Below are 16,481 nucleotides of genomic sequence, written 5' to 3'. Positions count from 1 at the left end.
AAGAGAGCTGGGCAAGAACGGACTTGCTCACACGTCTGTTTCTGCATCTATATAGTAGTAGGCCTTTGAAACACATGATCCGGCTTTTCACCTCACTCAAAAAACACTACGTTTATGAAATGTAAACACTGACAGTTCACTAGGCCAGACTAAGCTCATAAACCAGACTTCCAAGATCCTCATTTCACCATCCGGGGAAATTAGGAACAGCACAATCTAATGACTCCCAGCAAAGGCAGGCGTCTCACAAGAGACAGAAGAGGGACGAGGAGGTCACCGACCCTGCTGGACGTGTTGTCTGCACCTTCTGGATAAAAGGTGCTGTTGCAAACCATAGGAAACGAGAGAAAAGATCCAACACAGACCCAGCCCAGTTTGGCAGAACTAAGGAATCTCTCAGACAGCTGGATAAATACCCCTGGAATACAGGTATGCGTTTTGTGTAACTACATGCAGCCGAATTGTGCGTCACCCTTTACAGGGGCAGGGTGCTCAACACAGATTATATTCAAGTTGAGTTAGTTCTCTACTTTGGTAGCAGACCCAAGCCGACAGTATCCAAACCAGCTGTTGGGCTGACAGCTAAATCAATGTGTGAGCACTCCCTGTGTTAATCTATCCAAAGATAAAGTCTGGAGGTCAAAAAAAACACTCACTGCTGTGAGTTTTACTATAACTGCACGAAGTCTGTTAGCATTTGGATTACTTTGTTTGATACAGAGCTATGGTGTTATAAATGTATGTATGTCCGCAGTGCCCCTGAGTTTGGTAACTAAGCCTCAGAGCTGGTTGGCTCATCTTCTTCTGTCATGTCTCCATCCCACAGGAATGAACACTCTATAAACAAGAGGTGTGTCAGCCCCAGGCTATACCTTTAATTGTTTTCTGTGCTCACAGTCCCCCCCGTAAGCCACTCATGCCACAGATACCTTAAAAAGCTGCGAAGCACTAGATTGGCTCAATTTGAAAGGGTGTGTAAAAAGCAAAAAGTGATTTATCCCTTCTTCTTCCCCCTTCAGACTTTGACTTACCCTTTTTCACTGAGACCTGTCAGGACTGATTCCTTTCTCATGATTAAAAATGCCTCAAATTCACCATCATCGCGTGTCACAAAGAGGCTTAACAACATCCAAAAATAACTTTAAATTTGCATTTAACATGAGGTGTCACCACATATGGTAATATACAACGTTTCACTATTGAACAACATGTTTGTGCATGCGCGCATGCGTGTGTGTGTGTAACCTTTTGGCCTTTGGATACAGGTATGCTGGTTGTCACTCAGGAGAAAGCCCTCTCTGCAGCGGCACTCATAGCTGCCCATCATGTTGACGCATATCTGCTGACATCCGCCATTGCCTTCAGAGCACTCATCCACATCTGCCCGGAGACACAAAGCAAAATTAACAAGAGTGCTTTGAGACAGACCAAAAATTACAATGATTAACAACTGTCTCAAGTCATCTGGGAAAATCATTACCCATTTAATAAACAAACTCGAACATGGATGATATGTATGTGAACAACTATTATCTATTTAAGAGTGCAAATGAAAGGCTTCTAAACACATTTTACAGAAATTTCAGATTTTAACTGTATTTTTTTTACTGATGAAGAGTCTACAGCCATGCGCCTCATCTGTCCCACATTTTCATTTATCTCCAGGGATTGAAGTAATACTGTCACCCTGTAACTAGCTCTGGCTTATCATAATAGTCATTCAGTGGAAAACGGTTCACAAATATAGCTTTAGTAATTATCCAACTAGTGTCTCTTGCCATACTTGAAGCTCTCTTTCTGTGGCTGTAACTGAACCACAGAAATGCTTTTAGTAAATTGTCAAAAGTAACAATGTAAGAATGGTGATAGTTAGCATTTTATATCTACCATGTTCCCTGCCTTTGTTTACTGTGTTAGAATAAAAGTTTGTAGGTACGTGGTAATCAAAGTATTAGACAAATCTCAATTTTCACCAGATGATAAGGGCGAGGAGGACAAAAACACAAGCACAACATTTAATTCGCCTCAAAAGTCATATGTAGAGAAAGAAAAAAGTTAAGCAATACCATTGAGATATACTGGGATTGTGAAGATTGTACCAGTTTTAATGATCTCTACAGATGCAGCACTAGCAGGGCTTAAACAATATATCATATTTTATCTAAGAATTAATTTAAAAATATATAATTTTTAATTAAAACATCTTCATCCTCTCAAAAAACCTGAGGTTATCATTTAAGTGCAAATGTCATACAAGAGTTTGTCTTAAGCTGAGGAGTTTGAATCTGTCATAATGGTTATCTGACATTGGAACCACAGCAGACTTGCACTAAAAACCTCCAACTGTGCGGCACTAAGCCGTAAAAATGCACATGCAGCACAATCCCTTGGCAACTGGGAAACCTGATCCACCTGGGCCAGAGTACCTGCTGATGACGAGTGTCTGTCAGCCCCGTGACGGGAGGAATGCAGAGAAAGGGAGGAATGAGGTGGGGGGAGGATGGTGAGGAAAAGAAGAGATGGAAAGAGTAGAGAGCAGGGGGGGTTTTGCATTGGGGGAGGTGAGGAGGAGCTGCACCACAAGGGTATATGAAAGCAAAGCATTTACAAAGGTGTCAGTTTCCCTTTCTTTTCACAAAAAGAAAGGGAAACTGACCACAAGCAGGAGTTACTGACTTTATTTTCATTGGTAATAAATTGTGCTCTTCCAGCTGTTCTTTCTGAATATACAACTCCCATCCAGGCTCATTGTTCTTCTTGACAAAAGAAACAAATGAAAAGTAACACAAATGAAATGACGGTGCTTGTGTGTCATGTTTTGCTGCTTATTTTTGCCTGGAGTGCAGCAGAGCTTTGCTCCTGTCGCCCTCTGTGTGTCTGAGGTGTAGTTGTAGAGATGACACTCCATATTCTTCCTTTCCCTCAGATATGGGGTCCTGGTCCCTTTTTACTGACCATGCTGGAACCTTATCCAGTCCTCTGCTCAATCCATTAAAAATCTGCTGTATATACAAGCCTTTTTTTTAATAAACCGTCATGCGAAACTAATTTACTGTCTATTTGTCCAGTCTGAGAAGGCCTCTGGATTAAGTTTCCTTTCTGGGGAATTCTCAGTACGGGAAGAGCTAGAAATTAAACGTACTTTTCTTTTTTCCTTTATTTCCACTCACAGACTTGGATTCACTGGTGTACAAAAACAAAGTGGCACCTGACTAGATGGAAACTTCTGGGGTTTATAAGTAGGTCAGTGGCAGGTAGCACTTATAAACCTTGTCAGCTTGCCAAGTGTGCTGTCCTGTCCTCACATTCCATGAGCAAAAATGTCTCTTTCCGCTAAAACAAAAAAAAACAAAAAAACAAATGTGTCACATCAGTTAAGACTGATGGTAAAAACATTACTCTGCAACCAGGTGAAGCATCGTTATCTGAAAAACAAACTTTACAAGAAAGTTCACATTTAGGCTTAAACTCAAGAGTAAAAGACGGAGAATTTATGAAAAGCTTGGCGAGGCTTTCATTCAACTGTGTGGCTGCTTGGTGTTGACCTCGTGGTCTCATCTCTTCATCATGAAAGTGGCAGCGACAGAGGGAAGACCTTTGAGCTGACGAAAGCAGCCGGCAACCTACAGCTGCGCCTTTGCAGATAAACTGTTAGCACGTAGCAAAAAAAACTTTCACAACTCACAGAGAAATTTGTCCAAACATATGCAAAAGTCTCTTTTTCTGTTTCTTTCCCTTTCCTCTCTTCCTTCAACACACACACACACACACACACACACACACACACACACCTACCAAAAATTCGGAAATATAAAGGCTACATAAACACAACAGTCCTGGATGCATGAGCAAAATGCCCATGAGATATGCAGCCAGTCTCCGAGGACCTGTGGGAATTCTCCTTCCATACCATCAGCGCATCAATGAAGGTTTAATTTCCTGATTCCTTCATCCTTCCAAATGAGGCGTCGTCTGTAGGTAGATCTCTCCTGTTTAAATAGCTCCCATAATTGCCTGTGTTGTGTGCTGGGCAAGGCTGGCGTCCAAAGCAAATATTTCCAAGCGGAAAGGGGTTCTGGCATGGCCAGGCGAAGTGCTCATGTTATTTGGACTTAAAACATTTTTTAAAAATTCTCTAGAGAGGGCAGGAAAAAAAAAAGTCTTAATCAAGTTAAAAGGGCTGCCTTCCTTCTGAAAAATGAGACATGTCTCCGCTCCATCCCTCCTTCACTTTAGGAGACGAAGGAGAAAGGAGGGCTCAAACTGAGAGAGATTAAGAGATTGGTTGTGTTTGCGGAGGCCATGTCCGTTGGTTTCTCAGATAGCTCTGCCTGTATATATAACATTTGGCCTTGCACAGAGCTTTAAAGTCGTGTAAACATGTTGGCTAGTGATGGGATTTCCGGCTCTTTTTAGAGATCCGGCTCTTTAGGTTCGGCTCACTAAAAAGAGCCGGCTCTTTCGGCTCCGAACCGGCTCTTCAGGTTGTTTTGTTGCTTTAATTAATTTATTATTAACAATAATATAAAATTATGCACAAAAGGAATTACTAACGTAAAAACAAGTGGTTTTATTTATATATGTTTATATATAAATATATGCGGTGGCCCCTAGAGACAAAACACGTACAAACTCCAAAACACATTTCTAGCATGAACTGAACTTCCAAAGCAGAGCTACTAGATCACTTAAATTACACAATTGAAAGCATGTGTGTATTGTTTGTGTATTTATACACAGGCACTCATATATATTCAAATAATTTAAAAAAAAAGGTTCATTTACCTGTTATTACCACACACCAAATCCGGTCGTTGGTACTTGCTGGCTTGTGTAGCCACAAGATAACAAAGGCTCAACACTGCGCCCAGCATCCTGGAGCACTTCTGTTGTGTTTTGTACGTGTTTTGAGTTTTTATGTGCTTCTGAGTTTTTAAATGCTTCTGAGTTTTTACGTGCTTCGGAGTTTGTACGTGTTTTTACGTGTTTTGGAGTTTGTACATGCTTCAGAGTTCGTACGTGATTTGAAGTTTGTATGTGCTTTGTCTCTAGGGGCCACCGTAAATATACTTTTATTTATTCACTCCACATAAAATGTAATAAATAAATCATATAATACAAAAATCAACTATTCACATTTCAAGTTTTAACTATTTAAATTTTCAGCTTTTTCCTTTCACAAATTTAAAGTGAAAAGAACACAAAACACTGCAAACCACAACACAATTAAATATAAATTATAATATGAAAACTAAAAGAACATGCATATTCTCTGTCATATGGACCTGCATGAATAAACTTTCTCAATCCTTTATCATCTGCAACCGAAAATAGTTGTGGATGATTACTATACCTTTCTAATGTTGTTGTCCCTGCCTCTCTTTCTCTCTCTCTGGCTCTGTTCCTGTGCTACTGAGTGTAACTACCGCCCCTCCCCCCTCTGCCCAGCGTAAAGCACAAGGCTCGCGTGCAGAGTGAAGCGGAAAAAAAGTGCGAGAGAGAGGCTGAGAGAAAGAAAAAAAAAAACCCACGTGACGGCTCGCGATAAGGAGCCGGCTCGCGTCGTTCAAGTCAAAGAGCCGGCTCTAAGAGCCATTTCGTTCGCGAACGACCCATCACTAATGTTGGCTGCTTTACAGAAACCCCTGAACCCCCTTTTTTTGAAGAAATACGCTTTTCCTTCTCCGTTTTCTAAAGGTTCAGTGTCTTTTGGAACATTATTGCTGACAAAGACTTTTTTTTTTTTTATTCCAGCAAGGAGTGTGGAAAAAAAAATGCTATCTGTGAGGCTGTCCATGTATCCATCCCAGTCCTTGGCCTCTATCTGAATCAAACAGAGCTGGCTCTGTAGTCTAGGAAGACCAGAGACAAGGAGATGAATGGACAGACATTGGCCTCTTTGCACAATTCATTCACAGGAGTCGAGTTGGCTTGCGCTCTTTAAAAAAGGCAGCAAAACAGGGCCATGTGCAGCGATGGGCAGCAACAGCTGGTGGGCTACAGGAGCAGACTTTGCTGCTCTCATAGATGAGCAGAAATCAGCTTGGCTTGACTGAGCATCAGTGGGGAAGGAGTGGCACATCCACAGCCAGCTTCAATTAAAACAAGATCCCTTCTCATTTCAAACAGGATTACAGGATTTCCTATTTTTCTATGTTGCTTCTGGACTTCAGTGGCACAGCGCATTCATAAACCCACTTGACTTAGCAGTGACCATGACGCCAGTATTGAACATAGTCTGAGAGGACAAACTGAAGGCGCAGATGCTGAAGCTGCACACATTCAGCAGTACTCCAGCACCTGTCAGCTGAGTTTTTCTAAATTGATATAATGCAGGAAGTCCTGATCTTTCATCTGCAGAGCACACAATCTCTTAAATCACCAGAAATGTGTTTGACCATGACAGGGTGGAAGCCTTAAACGCTTATAGCGCAGAGCAATTTATTAGTTCCAGCTCTTCCTGTCCTCCCGACGCACTGTTTCAATACAGCTAACTGATTCACATCTGCTAAGCAAACATGAATTAATTCCGTTAACTATAGCATTTCATTCTTAAATCAGCAGCAAGGTTTGATTTTTTTATGCCATTACATAAACAACGCTAATAAAGCAATGATTAAATTCAGAAACGTTTTGACTTCACCCGTCTCCCAGGTAACCATTGTTGCAAACAAAGCACAGACTTAGATTTCAGATCCAATCACCCGCCGAGCTATTTCCTAAATGAAAATCTATGAGCTAAGCTCATGCTTAACAGTGTTCGTCTGCTCCTCCAAAACAAGTCTGGAAGTATTTTAAAAAGAAAACCTCAGGATAAATGTTTGGATGGACACTGCTATGTCAAGGAGACAAGAGGCCCTGCCATGATGGCTCCCAGTCTGCTGCATGCTTACATCCCTAAGACCAATCACAGGCTTGAGTTTCCCCCCAGAGCCCTGCCAGTGGGCTCAGCTGGAATTGTTCATTTCATGGTGGATGGGACTGAACAATCCTGAGAATGGAGAGAGAGAGAGAGAGAGAGAGAGAGAGAGAGAGAGAGAGAGAGAGAGAGAGAGAGAGAGAGAGAGAGAGAGAGAGAGAGAGAGAGAGAGAGAGAGAGAGATAGCTAATTCACCAATCTCACATCTATCCTTTAGCTCATCACTCCAGCTCCTCTGAGCTATGGAGAGACTCTCTCGTCCCAGCCCTTATCTGTCTGTTTCACAACAAAAGCAAAGTGACTTCTCGCTGGGGAGAAAGCTGGATATTTGCATCTGCAGCAAGAAGTCAAGAAGGGTTAGTGCTAAGCACAAGAAGTATCCGTATGGTCCTGAACGCCCCCTGGGTTTCATGACTGAGGGGTTAAACGGATAATCATTGCCCTGACTCATTTCTACACATTCAGGAGTTAAAAGTGGTAGTAAACCCAAGCTAGTGTCGAGTATTTTATGTCAGTGTCAGGGGTTTGGAGGTTATCCTCACTGCACTGGAAGAGTGGTCAATGCACTTAAGGAAAGCATTTAATAGGCTGCAATGCAAATCTGCGTGAAGGTCTTTGATGACCACCTTTTTCCATCAGAACCTGGTCAATAATACATCAGTCTGAAACCTCCCGTTTCATTAGCTTTCCTTGCAGCATGATCCCAAAGGATTACATAGATGGGGATGTGGTTCAGCCAGGAGACGACTCAGACACTTTTGTTTGATGGAAATGCTTCCTGTCATCTATGAAAGCAGGAGAAAACAACATCGCTACACAATTACAGCCTTTAGCAAAACACTAAACAGTGTTAAATGACATGACCTTTCCTCAGTTGCTACTTCAAAAGGGTCCTTCAAAAGCTCTTTTCAAGGCTGTAATGACATTGCTTTTGTGTTACAGTTCAAGCTACGTCTTTGGGGAAGGTTAAAGTAAAAGGGAATTCATTTCCCTACAGATTGCCCGAGGAATTGAGCTCTGCCAAATCAATACAAATCAAATCAGTGTTGGTCAATAAAAATCAAAGGAACATAGCATGCTAAGCTGTGTGTGGGGAGTATGTGGAGCTGGACAAAAAAAAAAAATCAATTCTACAGAAAGAAGGATGGACATGTTCTGGACTGATGGAACAGGATGATGAGTAAAAGCAAATAACACGATGACAAACACTTATCCTTTGCAGTTTGATGGTGCTCTGTCAAACATTTGTAATGTCTATTTCAAGCCTGCCTTTGTTTCTCCCAGTGAGTCACACTCGGGATGCATGTGACTGTGGCATGCCTACTCTTGGGAGCAATAGAAATATCATTATTTGGGTGTATTAGCTCCGGAGAGAAGTGAAACGTTATCATTTGTGGTTTTAAGGAAGGGGTATTTATGCTGATACACATGGCATTATGCTTCTCGAGAGAGTTTAATGAACTAGCAAAGATAAGAGTGCATTTTGGTTTCTGTAGGACCTTAACCAAAACACATAAGTCATAAATGTGGGGACGCTGGTGCTACAGTGGGGAACTAATAGCGGTCCTCCATCTGGTTTTCATTGTAAAGAGGATGTGTGTTTTGGATTAAATTGACACCGATTCCTCTGTTTTTCCTCAGACTCAAGAAATCCTTTACAGCCTTGCCATGAAAGAGGTGCAGTGATTAAAAAGCACCCCTCCCTCACCTCTGCGAGATAATAGCCGTGACAGTTATAAAAGATGTAATCGAGTTCTTATATGCTTCACTTACTCTCCCTGTGATTTTTGAGAAGGTACAATAGCTCCCTCTGAGGTAAATTATACAAGAGTGGCATCTCACTCAGGATAGACAGGAGCAGTACGCTGTGATATCGCATCGCTTCCACCTTGCTGACTTTCTGACATCTTTGTGGGGTTAGGGCAGACGAGGGAGACCTCAGAAACCAGAGCGTCCCCAGTGAGGCACACAAGGCAGTGTTCTGCTTCATGCTCCGCTGCCTTCTGCCACCGCCCAATGTCATTATGCTGCCAACACATCCAATTACAAGGAGCTCTGTGGCACGTGCGCCAGAGAGCAAACAAAGAAGACGCTGACAGGGATGCATGTGCGCTTGCCTAACCGGTGTCCCTGAGGTGACACTCGCACAAACACTCACACACACACACCATTGCCTACTGACTGCAGAAGAACCTTAGAGACCTGAAATCTCCTGTGGGAGTTTAAAGTGCACTGTAACCATGGGAAGAAAAACAAAAACATCAAATCAAATCGCTGGAGCTTTGTGGAGGAATAGCATGAGGTAAATCCAAAGGGAGCACCTTAAAGATCTCAGACTCTAAACTCACGGTGAACTTTTGAGGATCAGGTGAGTGTCTCCTCCACTGTGGCCTCGGGCACATCTGGTCTATAAGGGCTCTGAGGCTCTGACCTCGTCTGGGAACCAGCTGCTTAGGCTCTCCATTCCAGGGCCAAGGGGACTAATCTTTTCTCAGGGGCCAAAAAGGAGCTTAAACCTGGAAGAGGAAGCTGGGGGCCTTAAGATGAAACCTCCGCTATTCCTCTTCCTCTCCTCTCTCTGTTTGTGCTGAGGATTATTCCCTTAGCAGAGCAGAGCACGGGTATTAGAATGAATTAAATTCTCCAGAAAAAGCAGTCTCTAGAGCACTTTAAGGTCTCAAGACAAGAGCCGAGATTTGCAATTGACAGCTGCATATACACAATTCAGTCCGTCTTCAAACCCTCTTGGCTATGTTGAGATCAAAAAAATATATTTATTCATTTAATAATTGATAGATCGTTCAAAGAAATGCAAGAGAATTTCTGATACAAATCTCAAGCTTTTCAAAGAAGTCTTTGCCCACTTTCAAACGGGTCACTTGCGAGAAAAAACAAAAATAAAACATGGCAGCAGAATAAAGCAACAGAATAATAAAAAAAAGGAAACTTGAAAGCTCTCTCTGTGTTTGATCGTGTGTGTTTCACTATGACAAATTATATCAAAGGGATCGATGGACGCAATTCCGTTTGATGCGCCAGCAGCAGCCACACAAACAATGTGTCGCAATTACACACCTGCACGCAAGGCACACCAAATGATCCACGCACAACTGAATGCCATTACTAAATGGTTTGGAAAATAACCCGGCTTTACATGATAAATACAAGCGCACGGGTGATAAAGAGGCAGAGAGCGAGAGAGAAAGAGAGACGGTAAGACTGAAGGAAAGAGGAGGGCATCGTCAAGTCAGGACAGGTTAATTATCGATCTAAAGATGGGAGTGTTTTCCATTCCATTGTAGCTTAATCCCAGCATTACATGCAGTTCATCAAGTAAATGTGGGGCTGATTCGAGCATGATGCCTTTCGTGCCCGCATGCAGAGTCTCTTTCACAGCAAATCGTTAGGTGCTGATAAGTTTTTCTGCCATCGCTTCATCTGAATGTGAATTCTGCTGTGATAGTCACATCTAACTTTACTCCACAACAAAATCACAGCAGCTCACAGGACTAGCTGGCTTTCAGCATCAAGTGAAATGCATCATGCTGAGGCTGTAACCAAGATGGAGATGATTTCTTAGGAGCAGCGAGGTCTCACTTTGGGATTTCAAATCAAAACAAAAGGAGCGAAGGATGAGTGGATGGGGTAAAAGGAGCGAGAGGAAAGGAGGGAATGGAGGTGGATGTGTGATGTCTATGTTTAGCAGCTCCAGCTGCAGAAAGAAAACTATGTTTTCCTTTATTTCATAACCTTTTAAATGTAATACATTCTCAGTGAGGCCAACATGACTGGCACTTTGGTGAAATATGAAACCATGGGAAAACATGTCGGCTGACGGCTCACTCAGAGCTCGCAGCTCACGGTCGAACTCTTCATAAATTCTCTCCTTTTCATCAGAGATATTATAAATAAGGGCTGCATTTTCCTTTTGTGAAAGCACATGTGGAACTACCTGCTATGTGAACAAGGGAATGGCAAAAATATCTGAAGCAGCTGTCTAATAAGAGCCAAGTTTGGCCTTGAGACAGACATAATACCATCCATACTGGGACATTAAACATTCAGAGTGAAGGATCTTTGCAACTACACGGGTTAAATTATGGTTAGCTTGAAATTTGACACATGTAGCTAATTATATACACGTTCTTCTGACAAAAGCCCGTTATGGAAACAGTGTTTGACCACATGATTGTGTGACACGTAGGAGAAAAAGCAACACACAAGATCACTTCAAATACTCACACATATACACTCACCGAGACAATTGTGCCCATCATGCGCCAAGCGAAAGCCGTCGTAGCACGTGCACCTGTAATTTCCCGGGATGTTGATGCACTCGTGGACGCAGCCGCCATTGTATTCAGTTGCACACTCGTCGACATCTGCAGAAAGATGACAACATGAATGTGCTTCAGAAATGTAGCTATAACAAACCAGTTGATTTTCAAAGTATGACCACGATTAAAGAAACGTTTCAACATTTCAGAAGTACGAAAATGTCTTCTTTTGCTGAGGGTTACTTTAGCAGAGTGACATGACTTTAATATTTGCGCATTCACTGTGAACATACAGCCAGGCAGTGGTGAGCTAAGCGTACAGCCTGGAAAATTGGAAACTTTTGGTCAAACTAGATCCAAATTAATAAAATCCACACCATTTTTCTAAACCTGTAACCTCCCTGTAATGGTTTACAGACAATAATATCCACACCTGCTGCTGGATCAAGGACTTCCTGGTAGCAACCTCACTCGTTACAATAAAGCTCTAATAAGCCTAATACATAAAGTCAAGCCAAAACCAATCATGTGTATAACCTTTATGTTTTTATCATTCTTGGCACAGATTAGACAAAGCTTGTTCAAAAATGATTAATTATTCCCTTAAAATAAACACATACACAATTAATAATAATAATAATAATAATAATAATAATAATGGATACTTTATTGATCCCCATGGGGAAATTACTTGTTTTTCTCTGCATTTGACCCATTCACTCAGTGAAGCAGTGGGCAGCCCACTAAGCAGGCGCCCGGGGAGCAGTGTGTAGGGACGGTACCTTGCTCAGGGGTACCTCAGGGTAGCCGTTAAGTGGATTCGAACCGCCGACCTTCCGATCATGGGGCGACCACTTTACCTACTGAGCTATCCCTGCCAATCAGGTCAACTTTTAGAGGGCCCAAATCATCTGGTTTTGTTCCACCTCTGCTTTCACAAGTGCACTTTCAAGCTAAACATGGAAGAGACATCAGCTGTGGTAATTGGATGATTCACCTGCTACTGACATAACCTGGGAATCTGCCACAGACTGCTAATATTTTTCCTTTTATTAAAACCCAACAGCCTAAGCTTTTATGACAAAGTATCCTAAAATTTGCCAGTTTCCAGTTGCCAAGACATTGATTCTTACTCATGGAATGTTATTTCTGGCAACATGTTAAAGCATCAGAAACCATTTTTGTTCAGTCCAAGACACTAAAAACCTTTCTACCATGACCTAAAGTATAAAGTCAGCAGCAAAATATGTAGCTATTTATACAAAACACATACCTAACTATTAAGTTATCAGAGCAAGTTAAACTGCTTTGTCACCAGGAAGATATCTTCATGAAATCAGACAAGGCATTGATTTTAGTGACCCACTGCTAGTCGATACTGGGAAAGAAAAATGCTAATATTGATCTTATGACTAATAAAACCAACCTAACTTCAGCTCAAGTAGCTAAAAACTAAAGAAATGTGACACAGAAATGAGACGGAGGCAGAAAGATAAAGAGACTGCAGACTGCTATGACAGTTTAAGTGGAGTTGTCTTTTATGGTTATGATGATGGCTGAGGGGCCCATACTGAGGAGACCCAGACAAGGTGGATGAGAACACAGAGTACTTCCATTTCGCACTTACTGTCCCATTTAGGGCCAATGATTCTGGTTGTTCAGCTCCTGCTTCAGACTGCCTCTCTCAGGGCTTAATTGGACTTGACAGCAGAGGGATGGAACTAAAACAGAGACTCTCCTGCACTCTGCTTAGTCGCTTTCCACACGTCTGCGTCGTTCTCCGATCGTAGCACACGATCACCCATCACTTTTTCACTCTGTTCTAGAAACACCCACCACATGTTGATGAAACACTGACTCTCCTCGACTAACTAGCTTTTATTCAGAGCTGGGCACATCTGACCATGTCAGCGCCAAAGTTGTCTTCATTCATATCTAAAAGACCTGAAAGTTTACACAGTGCTGTGTAGGCCTTTATCATGCAAGAGTAATAGGTCAATATCAGATTATTGGCATGAGATATCGACACCCAAAAGAACCATGTTCAGTGACAAGAAGAACATGGAGTCCTGCGACAGATGGTATGATTCCCACATAGCCGTTATCTCAGCATCACGGAGTCAGTCTGGGATTACATCGAGAAGAGAGAGACTCAGACAGCTTAAATCCACAGAGGAACTGTGGCGGTTTCTCCACAAAGCTTAGGGAAAAAAGTCCCCGTAACAAGAACAACTTAACGATCTCTGACTCCAAACTACAGAAGCTCCCGGCTGTGCTAAATAAATAGATTTTTCCATTAAAAGGGAGGGCAGGAAATATTGTTAACTTCCACTGACATCTAAAGTCTAACTAAAAAGATAATAATAAAAACAAATCTATTTTTGTAAAGGAGCTAAAGTGAAATGTGAACAACTGCCCAACATATGAAAACTACACCTACAACACAGAGTGTGAAGCAACAAGCAACACTACAACCGCAGTAAAAATAAAGCGTGTTTAAGTCAAGCTGATGGTGATTTAAATTAGGTCTGCAAGTCAACACTGGAAAATAGTATTGGAATTTATGGAATTTAGCTGCAAAGTCATTTGTAAAGTCCAAAATGTTAGATCAGAAGGAAGCACATGTTTTCAGAGCTTTTGTTGAGTTCAGCTTCTTTAAGATAAAATGCTAGGAGTACTCGACCAATCAGCCAAACACCTAAAATTCGCCCAATATGAAGTTTTCTTTAGACTTTCTTTCTTTTTTAATTGAAAGGTAGCTGATAGCATTTTAAACCACCCGACAACCATTAGGGTATACTACAAGCCAAGTTCACCACAGTCAGGGTCTCTTTGTGTTAGAGGCCTTAAAAAACAAACAAAAAACATCTTCAGTCAGAGATAACAGGTATCATGTTGGTTATCAACTTTCTTCATTAACTCAGGCATTTTGCCTCAGGCATTCACATAAAAGGATTTGACTCTTTTATGCACAAACTGGATCAATTGAGCACCGCCTATTCCAATCAGAGACATTATTAGAGGAACTGATGTTGGAGCTCTGTAATTACATAACTTAGTTAAGCACCTTTCTACTGCAAGTCTCAGTCACACAATCACACACATACAGTCATGCAAAATTTTTAATGTATGCCTTTCTAAGATTTGCTCACACACTTACAGTCTGGTCAATGCAATGAGAGCAACTCAGAGGCTCAGTATCTTGCCCAAGGATACTTTGGCATGCACACTAGAGGAGTCAGTGTCATCAATGCACCAACCTTCCAATAAGGAGACAACTCGCTCTACCACCTGAGCCACAGTCGCCCAGGAAAAAGTAATTTGTTATACTGGTCGTTACTTTGCTTTCAGGTAACTCTGTAAAATAGCTGATTCTACAACCCCCCGCACACCAACACAAATCCCTAATTAGGACACACATTTCTAAAATCTTTTTCTTAGTAGAATACAAAGCTGACCACACAAAGTACAGATGAAAACCAGCACAAAAACGTGACTGCCACATTGATTCTGCTGTAGAAAGGTGAACTGGTAGCAAGGGAGGGTGCCTGATATGTTGTTACCTGTTGAAGTTAAGGGTCTGGCTGCTGGCGCCGCCACTCACTCTGGGATCTTGGCTAGCTTAGCGTTAGCATGCTGTCTTGGCAGATGCTTGGAAAGAAGTGAAGTTGTTTCTGTCCTGGGTGCAGTTTTCCACTTTACCATTTATCTCGTCCTTTTGTGTGAGGCAGGCAGACTAACAATTCCAAGGAACTGTACTACTGACTGCTTAGGGAAACAATTGTGCATGTAATAAGTGTCCTTGTGGATTTGTATTGCAGTGTATTTATTGGTTGGGGAATTGCTAAAATAAAAAATTAAATTAAAAATAAAATACAGTGTAAGTGTCATGCTGGTGACAGCAAGTTATCAGGTGATTGTTACAGTGCTGGCAAGTTGCCAGGTTGGGGGGGGGGGGGGGTTATAATTAGTGGCCTTTTATTGTGATAGACTAATTTAATTAATTTTCAATTTAAGGAAAAAAATAATAAACCTGTATACATTTTTGGCTGATATTATCCTCTTGTTCCGTTTATTCTGGACTCGTCCCTGCATGATCTTTTGACTGCAAGATTTTATATGAGTAGGATTGAGGCCTCTGCACTCACCATGTGCACGTGTGATCACCACATAAACATCAAAAATACTTCACTTTTCTTGTCTTTATGCTTTCTGGTGCCCTTTTTCAACACAAGTAGGTGTTAACTTGGTGCAGCACTCAAAAATTACTATGACATTCAACAGGCAGCAAAGAAGTATTGAAGAGGCGGCAATACAAGTCACTGTACTCCTGCTTTTGAATTTTGTTTTACAAGTATTATCAACCTTGAGTTCAATGGAAACCCAACCTTGCACATATTTTACAATAAATTCAATAAAAGCAAACTTTTATGACCTACAGACAGAAAGCCATGAAAAGCACTTGGTCAAGTAAATGAAAGAATAATAACAGTAAGAGAAAAAAAATGGCACTTTGAAATACGGTTTTGTAATAATAGTAATAAAAATTGTGGGATATAATGATCCGGAGGCTTTGGGCCCATTGAAAAGGGCTAGAAAAACAGACTTGTGTCTGACAGTCTACAAGGCCTGCCTCCGGCTGTGGAAATATCCCTTACGGCTTGGCAGAGCCTTCGACTGCCGTTTCAGCCGCTATCTTAATTTTCTCCTCTAACATGTGTAGGAAATTTACTGCTTCATTTCATCTTGTCACAAAGGAGCACTCTGCACCTGGCTTTCACCTTCCCTCCATTTGCAGCCCTCTCTCTTGTCTTGCCTCCATTTTCAGGAAGTCTTTAAACTAATGAGTTATATTAACTGAGACATACGCTCTCATCACGCCCGTCACTGGCTCAGGGACTTGCATTCAGAGATGTAAAGCAAATTAACATTCGAAACATTGCATTTACTTCAGTGTATTGTACAAATCCTCCCCAAGCACCAAGTCACAGTTGAAAATAAGCATATTAATGCAATGACACTTTTACCTTCACAATGTTTGCCATCCCCTTTATAGCCTGACTTGCAGATACATTTGTATGACTTCAGGGTGTTCTGGCAGATGGCGTCAATGCTGCAGTTATCAAGTGCCTCTGCACATTCGTCCACATCTAGAAAAAAAAAAAAAAATAAGAGACACCAATTATATGGTGAAGCTAAAACATTCTTGGTGATAGCATTGCATTTATACCACACAAAAACATCCCCAATTTCTGAATGTAATGGGCCGCGCTCAGACACAAACA

General features: G+C 41.6%; 1 protein-coding gene across 4 annotated transcripts in view; it reads right to left on the bottom strand.

The window, feature by feature from the left end:
- The window catches only part of scube3 (signal peptide, CUB domain, EGF-like 3), a 79,797-nt gene that overhangs the window by 44,103 nt on the left and 19,213 nt on the right, over positions 1-16,481 (bottom strand). For 2 of the 4 annotated variants that reach the window (XM_080897986.1, XM_080897987.1), the window contains exons 2-4: positions 16,224-16,346; positions 11,176-11,301; positions 1,246-1,380 (exon numbers count right to left, since the gene is read on the bottom strand). In XM_080897986.1, the coding sequence (XP_080754112.1) occupies positions 1,246-1,380; positions 11,176-11,301; positions 16,224-16,346 (384 nt within the window). Of the gene's footprint in view, positions 1-1,245; positions 1,381-2,835; positions 3,182-3,910; positions 4,345-11,175; positions 11,302-16,223; positions 16,347-16,481 lie in introns of those variants that run through there. The other 2 variants (XM_080897989.1, XM_080897988.1) reach the window with 2 other exon arrangements.

The sequence above is a fragment of the Rhamphochromis sp. 'chilingali' genome (genome assembly GCF_963969265.1).
Source record: "Rhamphochromis sp. 'chilingali' genome assembly, chromosome: 12".
NCBI lineage: Eukaryota > Metazoa > Chordata > Actinopteri > Cichliformes > Cichlidae > Rhamphochromis > Rhamphochromis sp. 'chilingali'.
The sequence above is the reverse complement of the archived record's forward strand: the minus strand, read 5'-3'. Positions and strand labels throughout refer to the sequence as shown.